The sequence below is a fragment of the Solanum tuberosum genome, unplaced genomic scaffold (genome assembly GCF_000226075.1).
Source record: "Solanum tuberosum cultivar DM 1-3 516 R44 unplaced genomic scaffold, SolTub_3.0 scf00206, whole genome shotgun sequence".
NCBI classification, from domain to species: Eukaryota; Viridiplantae; Streptophyta; class Magnoliopsida; order Solanales; family Solanaceae; genus Solanum; species Solanum tuberosum.
The window spans coordinates 88,988-100,806 of NW_006239131.1; the positions used below are offsets into that span (position 1 = coordinate 88,988).

Genomic DNA, 11,819 nt, shown 5'->3' on the forward strand with positions numbered 1-11,819 from the left:
TTTAATTTCGTATTCTTTCTCAATTCACATAACACTTGTCACAACCATCTATCAAAACCAATGCAAATGACATGTTCACACAAATAATTAGGAGATGATCATTTCTATAACAATGCACAATTCACAACAATGTAATCGTGATATAACATCAACAATGAATCAATAAGCCTTTCAAATCATTCTCAACACTTCACACACCAATAATTTATCACATTGCCTTTTTTTACCACTTTATAATCATTAGAATTATTCAGTATGGAAAATATGACCCATCACCAAGTCTCCTTACTCTCAAACACATACCACAAGAAAATACATGATTATATACACACAACAAGCGTTGAGAAATCCACTTGCCTCGAATAATTGAACAATCACTCCAGAACTTGAGTCTTCCCCTTTCGTTGGGCTTCTAAATAAATGAAATGTATTCAAATAAATAATCATAATAAGATTTTGAAACTGACAACACACATATTACTATCTGTTTAGCCTAGAACCAAAAACTCACCCACATATATAATCAAGCTCCTAATCTTGATGTCAATTAATTTGTCAACTCTCATATTTTCCATGTTTCAAGTCTAGGGTTAAGTTCTAATATCTCCAATATCATAAATGTAATGGTATTCCTATAGTATAATTTAACTAATATTTACTTACTCATCTTAATATGTCAAAATTTGATTTACAATATGATCACCAAAAGCAAAAGTTCATTTCTGCAACAAATTACACCAACTATGTTGTCCGAGGAAAGGTAGACTAAAACCACCAAAATAATTTGATTAATACTCCACCCCTAATGATTGTATCATCATTGTCCCTCCCTAGACAATTACAACCACCGAAACTCCTAATTCCCTAATTTCAAGAAACGATGTTGTACGCCTATTAAATTACTTATTTAACTCCATTCCAACTTCTACTTTTTTTTCTTATAAAACCCCACATTATTATAAAAATAATAATAATAGTAGTAGTAATAATAATAATAATAAGACCTCTAACTATATATATAAATGTATAGATTGTAGTTATTACCTGGTGTAGTTAACAAGTTGGCCGTAAGCTCCTCTAAGGAGGTTACCTATCTTATTTTTCAAGAAAATCTATCTATCTATATCTATTATTTATATCTATATAAATATATCTATATCTATCTATATTACCTTAAAAACATGAACTCCTGACTTGAATGTTAAATTACTATAATATCCCTAACTTAGGTTGTCACTTCTTTGATGACTTGTGACTTTCCCGATAAGTTGTGACTTTTTTCAAAGAGTTGTGATTTTTCGATGAGTTGTGACTTTTTCAAAAACTTGTGACTTTTCCAAAGTGTTGTCACTTTTCGGAAAGGTCGTGATTTTTTACATAAGACACAAAAAATATTTGTTCATACTACCCTTTTTTTTACTATAAATAGAGGGGCATCCTCTCATTTTTCAACCATAATTTTTTCTAATCTTCTATTCTTCTTCTTCTTCTTCTTCTTCTTCTTCTTCTTCTTCTTCTTCTTCTTCTTCTTCTTCTTCTTCTTCTTCTTCTTCTTCTTCTTCTTCTTCTTCTTCTTCTTGCATTTTAAAACATTTTGTGTGATTTATTTTCATTGAGTGAGGAGTTCAAAGTTTAGCAGAATATGAGGTACCAGTATTCTGATGAATTAAGTGTTTTATCCTAAGAGGGTATATTCCATAACCTCGAGTACTTGAGGAAAATAATATATATGTTTTATGATATAATAATTATTTTTTAGCTTAATATATACATTAATATGTAATGTTTCAATATATGAAGTTAACATGATGTAGTCTAAATTTATTTGAATTTGTTAACAATTTCTCTTGTGATGTAGATATATGCTTCTAAATATCTTTTTCCAAAATTTAGAGAAATGTGAAGATTTGTTTTTTATGCTCAAGATAAAAGAATGACTTTATTTATCAATGCTACTTATGTGATTCAGACTCTCAGGAAGTTTATTTCAAAATAGTTATTACTATATAAACATTGCCCGTTTGTTTTACTTATTTACTATTTCTTAATATTTCAGTACTTTAGACGAAGAAAGTTCATATGACTTGTAATAACGCTAGTTGAAGTTTGTATTAGTTTAATTTTTATTATTTATTTATTAGCTAATTTTATGAGATAAATATGTTTATTAATGCAAATATATATTTATTAGTTCACCTGCTTTCATACAATCCCGTGGCAATTGTAAACACATACTTTACACCACTAATCAACTTTATTTCTTCCCCGTGAAGCATTACTTATACAACATATTATTGGTTCACATGCTCATGACATACAGTCCCCTGGCAATTTTAAACACATACTTTACATAAATATGTTACTTGTAACCTTATTTTAGCCGCACTTTACATCTAAATGATACCCACTTTTATGCATCAAATCCCTGCCTAATCATCCAAATTTCGACCATTTCCTTCCCTCATCAATGGTACTAATACACAATAACGCCTAGAATTAACATTGTCGCTCTCATCTCCGAGTGGTAGTCATCAAGCTCAAGCCCACATGACGACTGAAATTGAACTAGCAAAATGGAATGTACCGATAAACAAGATACAAAAATAGTCCGTTAATTCGGTGATGAGAGTCTTAGGTATTTGAAGGGGTTCAATAATACCTTACAAGAATTCAAGGCATGAAGGGACTTGTAGAACAATAATATTAGTTAACGAAGAGATCTTAACATTGACACTTTAACATACCTTATTATTTTATCGTTCATGTTTATTGTACTTATAACCCCACCCCTTTGCACAATAGTAGGTACAAAAATTCAAGAAACACTATTTAATAAACATATCGACACATGGAAGGACTCTTTGAAACCAAATAAGAGTTTCTACATTGCTAAATGATGCTTAGATCTTGTCAACCCCAAATACTATTCCGTACATAAAGAAGTTGAATTGGCATTTACAGATAACATAATCATAAAGGTGACTAACATTGAGGTTTCAACACACAGATTCTTTGTTGGCTTAGTATCATTGGATCATGCCGATAAATTACCTAATGGTGCTATTCTAGGTAACTGTCCACCCAAATAATTTGTTATTTAATTTCATGCTCCATTATGTAATCGCTATCACTAATTTACATTACCTATTCTTAGATTTGATTTGCGTTTTAGTTTCAATGAATCCACTCATTGGAAAAGAATATAAGAAGAGACGGGAGATAGTTGTTACAAATGAGCAGTATGTTTTGAAGAATACCTAAACTACCATCAATATAGAGATATGGTATTGGGCATACTGTTGTATGTTTTTATAATAAACTGAATATAGTTGTTGTTTCAAATTTGAAACAAGCTCTTGTCACACTAGGCACGTTTGAAATATCTACTATTTCCATGAGTAGTGTCTTGATCAATCCACAATTTAAAAAATCCACGGACCTGGTACATTACATTAATCACACATATGTTCTGCAATGTTATTTAAACATGATTGTCACAACTAATCTACATACTATACTTAAGCACTGTAGGCAGTTTACTTTTAAAGTTTCTATAACAAGACAAAATTTTTCTATTATGATTGTTGGGTAACTACATACTAAAATTCCTAAGTTCCAAAAACCTTTGCACCGAGCACATCTCACTCAAAATGGGTGATACAATTAACTAATTTCATGAAAAATACAGGTGTGAAATGGTAAAGGCCAAAAATAAAGATTTTATTGTAACACCAAGAAAGGAAATGAGAAGAGCCATAGAAGTTCCATTGGTATATATTATGGATGGATTTCTAGCTGCTTCACAAGTACATACTATCCTATACATGTACTCTCTATAAATAATAACCATTTTAATATCCAAAATATAATCACAAATATGGTATATTGGAGAGGTGCATGATTGTTTGTACAAGTTCAAAGCAATAATTATAAACATACATAATGAAGATGAGCCATGGTATTCATCTAGCAAAAAGTGCAGCAAAAAAGTGAAAGTTATAGAACATATTGTATCTTGTAACAATTGCAATAATGAGAATGTAGAATATGAAATGAGGTTAGAGTCAGTAAAAACTCGATTCTACATTTACTAATTAGAAAACAAAATTAGCTTTAACTTTTAAATGACTCCACTTTTTAAACAGATACTGCTTACAACTTGAAGTATGTGGTGGAGAATAATGTGCCCTCGTTATACTATTTGAAGTGGCTAAATATTTAGTAGGGTGCAACGGGCAAGACTACATAGAATCAACCTCAATAAACATATGAATTGTATTTATACCTAAACACCTTAACTCCCAATGGACTTTGCCGCATAGGTACGTTGTCTAATCCGTCCTAACTTTTACAGTTATCTTATTGTGATACTTCACAGCACAAAAAAAAAGAAAAGAATTACATGATTACATATACATAACATTTGATGATTCTTTTAATTTTACACATTAGGTTAGTTTTGAATGAAAATGCGCCTCTCATGTTGCTCAGAAAATTGGACCCCTCAACTGGTTTATGCAATGGGACATAGTTGATTTGTAGAGGCTTTGACGAGAATGTCATACATGCAGAAAAAATAACAGGTCAATATGCTACAAACCAGATGTTTACTCAAACAATACAACTATAACCACCCCCCTTCCCCTTTTTAAACAGATACTGCTTATGACTTGAAGTGTGTGGTGGAGAACAACATGCCCGAGTTATACTATTTGAAGCGGCTAAATATTTACTAGGCTGCAGCGTGCAAGACTACATAGAATCGACCTCAATAAATATATAATTTGTCTTTATACCTACACACCTTAACGCCCAACGAACTTCGCCGCATAAGTATGTTGTCTAATCCATCCTAACTTTTACAGTTATCTTATTGTGATACTTCATAGCACAAAAGAGAAGAAAAGAATTACACGATTGCATGTACATAACAATTGATGATTCTTTAAATTATATACATTAGGTTTGTTTTGAAAGAAAATGCGCCCATAATGCTGCTAAGAAAACTGGACCCCTCAAATTGCTTATGCAATGGGACATGGTGGATTTGTAGAGGCTTTGACGAGAATGTCATACATGCAGAAAAAACAACCGGTCAATCTGCCACAAACTAGGTGTTTACTCCAAAAATACAACTATCACCACCACCACCACCCCCCCCCCACAAAAATGAAGGATATCCTCTCAAATTTATTCAGAAACAATTTCCAATACGTCTATGTTTTTGCAGTGATGATAAATAAAGCTAAAGTTCAAACGATATCATATGTCGGAGTATACCTACCACAACATATTTTCTCGCATGGCAAACTATACGTTGCAGTATCTAGAGGAATATCTATGCCAACAAAAAAAGTGCAGATCATTATTGAACAACCAGATTGATGCTCGGGACATACACAAGAAATACTGTCTACAAGAAAGTATTAGGTGAGACTTGATTAATACCAAAATTGTAAGAAATCAAACAGGAAAAAACATACACCACACATGTAGCTATAGAAAATTATATTGGACAAATTCTTCGATTTAGGGGAAGAGGGGAAGATATGAAAAACACCAAACAGCTACCACAGAAGACATTACTTTTGTGTATATAAAGTTATTCAAATACAGGATACACTGAATTTCAAATATTAAAAGGGAACATACAGTTCATGACACGACATAACTAAGAGGACAAACTGCAAACTGTTAGTTCGTGTACAATTAGATACTAACAAATTTCCTGATAACAATTTAAGAATACGACATTCGTCACTACATTCCCAACAAGCAAGAAGGCAAATAGATTGGCCATTCACTTAGTATGACGTAGTGCAATATTAAATACATATTGATATGTTGAAATCCTAAAATATACATAAAAGATAAAATATCTCGTGTATAGGGATCTCAAGACTTAACCTACACGTGCAACGCACATGCAGTGCATCTAGTAAGAACTAAAAATATCAACCTCTCACTAACTTATATTTATATATAGGTCAAGTGAAATACGATATTAAATAAGTTATGCACTTGACCCATTAACCACAAACTAAGTTAATAAATTATTTAATTAATACCCATCAATTAAGTAACTGTGGTTATCAAAAAGTTTAAAATTTTAAAACAAACTTTATTAACTGATCATAAATGACTGCAGATATCTATTCGAAGGGGCAAAATGGAAATTTTGTGAAAATTTCCAAAAATGACCTTGCAAGTCATTACATTATCCACCACTAAAAATCATGTCTGTCCTTTAACATAAAGAAGAAGAAAGAAGGAAAACCGACATTACCAAAAGCTTGGGGTATAATTTCCAAAATAACTTTCTATCTCTCAAAGTGTGCTCATCCTTAAGAACATTCTATAAAGAGAAACTACTAAGAATTGAACTTTTGAGTCAAAATTTGACAGATCTACAAATCAGGACTAATTACCAAGTTATAGACTAACATTTGAACCCAATTTGAACCACAAACCTCTTGACCATAACATAATCACAAGGACAAATCTTTTCTCACATAATCATGATATAATTGTGAATCAGTACCGGGTACAACCAGAAGTGAACCTAAACCAACCACCACACACTCATAATGCATAACCATGATAGATGTTTTCAAGATTCCTTTTCACAAAATAATATTTCCACGAGTTTAAGTTATAAAAATCTAGATCCTCATCAAGGGAGAATCAAACTTATTTAACCCAAAGATCAAATTGATCAAGTAACCACCAAAGCGAGCGATACACCGAATCATATATAATGTCTAACAAAACAATCGGAGTGCTAGATCAATAGTTGTGATTATAGACAAATCTTATGAACGAAAAAACTAAACCCGATGATTCCCACATTCAACCATACATTACCAGAATGTGACCTCGATGAATATATGAATATTAAGATTGGCGGACACCCGTAACTATAAAGTATAAAGCTGCCAGTAGAATGAAAGGAACGATGTATTTTATTGATTGCAACTAAGTATATATAGATTATGAACAACTTCTACAGCAAAGAGATAAACTAAGAAAAAGGTAAGACTTATCTATAACCTATATACAAGGAGGAAGTTACAACAGAGTCCTAAAGAGAAGACACTACTGAATTTGATCCGTTATTACGCCTCCACAAGTTGGTGGTGTCAACAACACCCAACTTGGAAAATTGCTGAACAAAAGAAGCTTTGGGAAGGGGTTTTGTGAGTATGTCAGCCACTTGATCAGCTGAGTGAAGGTGGTGAACTTTAATATCCTTGTTCTGAACTTAGTTCACGAACAAAGTGAAAATCAATGGCGACATGCGTCATCCTACTATGAAAGACCGGATTGGAACAAATGTAAGTGGTGCTGATGTTTTCACAGAAAACATGTGGAACTCCCTTAAGTGAAAGCCGAAGGTCATGAAGAAGATTTGTGATCCAGTTGGTTTCTGCAACAGCAACAACCACAGCTCTATACTAAGCTTCTGTAGAGGACCGAGATACGGAGCATTGTTTCTTGGAGGCCCAGGAAATTAGTGTGTTGCCTAGGAAAGTGATATAGCCTGAGGTAGAACTGTGATCATTTGGATCACCAGCCCAATCTGAATCTGAATAAACAACCAAACGAGAATATGGAGTTTTGGCAATCTGTATGCCATATTGGCAGGTATGACGAAGATAACGGAGTAATCGCTTGACTGCTTTCCAGTGAGAGTGGCGTGGATTGTGCATAAATTGAGAGAGTTTGCTAACTGTGAAGGCAATATCAGGACGTGTAAAGGATAAGTAGTGCAACTTTCCAATTACCCACCTATAAAGAGTACCATCAGCTGGAGGATCATTCACTGAAGCAGTCAAAATGGTAGTTGAGGTCATAGGTGTAGGAGCTCCTTTACTGTCTAGCATGCCAACATCCTCTAAAATATCCATAATATACATGTGTTGGGACAAAAAAAGACCACCAGTAGAAGAGATAACCTCAACACCTAAAAAATAATGGAGCTGTCCAAGGTCTTTCAAGGAGAAACGAGTGGAAAGACCATTGATTATATGACGAACCCCACGAATCTAATTTCCAGTGATGATTATATTATCCACATAGATAAGAACATAAACAGTGAATCCAAAATTATGCAAAATAAATAAAGAAGAATCAGAGTAGGACTTGACAAACCCAACAGTTAGCTAATAACTTTTGAGCTCATTGTACCAAGCTCGAGAGGCTTGTTTCAAGCCATAGATTGCTTTATTCAACTTACAGACATGTGTGGGGAGACTTTGATCTTCAAATCTCAGTGGCTGCCTCATATAAACTTCTTCCTCAAGGCTTTCTTGTAAGAATGCATTATTAACATCAATCTGATGGATTGGCCAGTTGTATTGCGTCGCAATGGTAAGCACCAACCGAATAGTAACTGGTTTGATTACCAGGCTGAATGTGGAATGGAAGTCTAAGTCTGGACGCTAGGTAAATCCCTTTGCAACAAGACGAGCTTTATACATGTCAATGGAACCATCAGATTTATGTTTTATACTAAACAACCACTTGCACTCAACCACATTCATCGAAAGAGTAACTGGAACCAAATCCCATGTCCGATTCCTAACAAGTGCATCAAATTCAGCATGCATCGCTTCTCTCTAGTGAGGGTGAGGACATGCTTGTTTGTATGTATGAGGAACAAAAGACGAGGAGAGTTGAACACTGACACTAAACTGCTTGGGTTTGAGGCTATTTTTTTTGGAGCGTGTGACCATGGGATGACTTGAAGTTGTCACCACGGGTGAAGGATCAGATGGAGCCAAAGCAAGTGTAGGTTGGGAAGAGTTATTGGCAGATGACTGAGAAGGTAGGTTGGTGGGAGGTATAGGGGAATGGAGTGGTAACACTGAGATACTTAGTTGTTGGTGATTTTTGAGTTAGTAGGTGATTAATGGTCTGGGTGACGGCGGGGGGCTGAGTATAATCCGATGGTGGTGTGATGGTGTGTGGCAATGAAGGAGAGGATAAAGTCTGAGAATTAACTGATGCAATGGAGACACCTTCTGATCTGGCAGGCATTGAGTTGGGCAGTGGAGAGTACACGGGCAGAGCATCTGGAAGGGTATGACAAGAATCGAAACTTGATGGTTTATTAGTCATAGGTTGAACATCAGAACAAATCTCCCAAGAATCAGTGCTCTGTTGGTTTTTTAGATTCGAAAAAATATTATGAAAAGGATAGGTGTCTTCCAAAAATTGAACATCCCTAGGTAAGTACAATTTATTTTTTACGAGATCGAAACATTGGTGGCAGTAATGTTTATTAGAAAATCCTAAATATACACAAGGAGTCGATTTTGGCTCTAACTTATTTTTGGCATATGGTTTAAGCCATGGGTAACATAAACAACCAAAAACTCTAAGTGATTCATACTTTTGGAGCCTCGTGAATAAAATTTCATAAGGGCATTTATTTTGTAAATTTGGAGTGGTTAGACGGTTTCTAAGGTAGACTACTTGGTGACAGGCAAAACTCCAAAAAGATGAGGGCAAGGATGCTTGATGCAGTAAGGTTTTGGCAGTCTCAACTACATGCATGTGTCTACGTTCAACCGATGCCACTCTTTGAGACGTGTATGGTGGTGTCACTAAGTGTTCAATACCTTGAATTTTGAGATATGAGGATAAACCTTGGAACTCACCACCACCATCAGTATAGAGAGACATAATTTTGGTTTGAAACCGACGCTCAAGTAAGGGATGTAAAGCTTGAAAGACATCAAGGACTTCTTTTTTTGATTTCATAGTGAACAACCACATGTATTTCGAGTACTGGTCAACAAATAAGGCATAATATCTCTTGTTATCAATTGACAAAACAGGAGATGTCCCCCATAAATCAGTATAAATTATTTGCAATGGTCGTTGACTTTGTAATGAATTTTCAGAAAAAGGTAGCATGTGTGTTTTATTAGAATAACACGAATTACAAATGGAAGCGGTTCTAGAATGTGAAACTGGAAGAGAAAACTGATATAAAATCGTGTTTAAAGTGCGATGATTAGGATGGCCTAAACGCCGATGCCACAGGTGTAGAGGAACGACAACATTGCATTGAGGGGTATGATGTGCATTGCCCGACGGCCACTCATATAGCCCATCTCGATTCTGCCCATGAAATAGAAGCGCCCCCGTACTCAGAACCTTCACACAATAAGAAAAAGGAAAGAATTCAATGGACGTATGGTTATCGTAGCAAAATTTGGAAACATAAAGAAGATTATTTTTTATGGAATGAGAACATAAAGTATTGAGAAGCTTAAATTGCTTATTCGATGCACTTAAGTTAGTGTTACCGGTATGAGAAATTGGAATGGTGTTACCGTCCCCCATTGCTATCTCCTCTGGATCATGGTAGGTGTGCCCATCAGTGAAGTTGCATTAGAACGCCTATTAGAGGTGTTTCCTTGGCAAGGATGCATGTTTCTTTGTTGTGCAATAGCAGCAGTAATGGGTGTTGAGAGTGGCTTATTTGCTTCTTCATGCTTGATGAAAAGCTCATGGTCAAGTAACTTCTCATAAAGTTCAGGATAAGAGATAGCAGAATCTCTTGCACGGATAGCAGCTGATATTTCACGAAATTCAGGTCCAAGTCCAGTGAGGATTTTGACAATCAGTTCCTCATTGGACACAGGAGCTCCAGAAGTGGCAAGTTCATCACAGAGAGATCGAACCTGGTGCAAATAATCAGCGACATGAAGGGTTTCTTTTGCGAGGTGAGCCAGACGATCGTGCAAACTAAATATCCTTGTTTGCGATTTGTTGGCATACGCAGTGTGCAAAGCATCCCAAGCAGCCTGGGAAGTGGATGCAGCGACAACCGTAGTAGCAAGATTTGGATCAACTGAGGCCAAGATGGCATTTTGAATTAGTTGATCTTGGCGATACCATGAAACAAATGCAGTATTTTCGATGTCCTGATTATTTTGAGCCACTGTACGAGCAGGGGCTGGGCGAGATGGCCAAAAAGGTTGTGACCACGCATAAGCATGGACACTTGTGCTTTCCAAAGGGAAAAATTGTGGCTTCCAGTTAATTTGATTGGTAACTGGTGACAAGATTAAACTAAACAATGGTTGTATTGGCATCGGAGTTGGTTACAGTGATGTTTGGGGCCATTTTTATGGGAGGGGTGGTAGGGTTTCTCGACAGAAATTTACTCGTGGGAGTCAATTGGCTCTTGATACCATATAAAGTATAAAGCTGCCAGTAGAATGAAAAGAACGATGTATTTTATTGATTGTAACTAAGTATATATAGATTCTGTACAACTTCTACAACAAAAGAGATAAACTAAGAAAAAGTAAGACTTATCTATAACCTATATACAAGGAGGAAGTTACAACATAGTCCTAAAGAGAAGACACTACTAAATCTAATCCATTATTAGTAACTACCTATTGAAGCTCCTCTATAAATTCTCATAAGGAACGTGGTTGATGAGTCCAAAATTTGGACTCATTTAGGGCATTATTTTGATAGATTTAGTGTCCTCAAATGCATATATTGTATCAATAACTGATGTAAATCCTTAAGTTTCAAGTATTCGTAATTTGAGGCAAAGCATGGACACTACTTGGAAAAAAGGAACAAGACGGCTGAAAAGAAGGCCTGAGGATCGCCTAATGGCGAGTCGTCGAATGGCCTTAACCTCACCCAAAGTTCTAGTGTGCTGAGCCCTGAAGGAAAAGAACAAGTTGGCGATGAAAGGGAGCAGTGGGCACGTCACCGAACAGATCCGCGAAGCAACACCATATCGCCCAATGATTCAAAATGTGAAGATGCTGAAGGCGATGAAC

The 11,819-nt window shown here is 35.3% G+C and overlaps 1 protein-coding gene across 1 annotated transcript; it reads right to left on the minus strand.

The window, feature by feature from the left end:
* Positions 1 to 10,355: 10,355 nt before the first annotated feature.
* Positions 10,356 to 11,108, minus strand: LOC107062175 (uncharacterized). Its single transcript, XM_015312517.1, has one exon. The coding sequence runs from the start codon at positions 11,106 to 11,108 to the stop codon at positions 10,356 to 10,358; it is 753 nt and encodes a 250-aa protein (XP_015168003.1).
* Between the last annotated feature and the right edge of the window lie 711 nt (positions 11,109 to 11,819).

Bases quoted from the DNA above. Each gene is read 5' to 3' on its own strand.
- LOC107062175 (XM_015312517.1), bottom strand. From the start codon at position 11,108: ATGCCAATACAACCATTGTTTAGTTTAATCTTGTCACCAGTTACCAAT.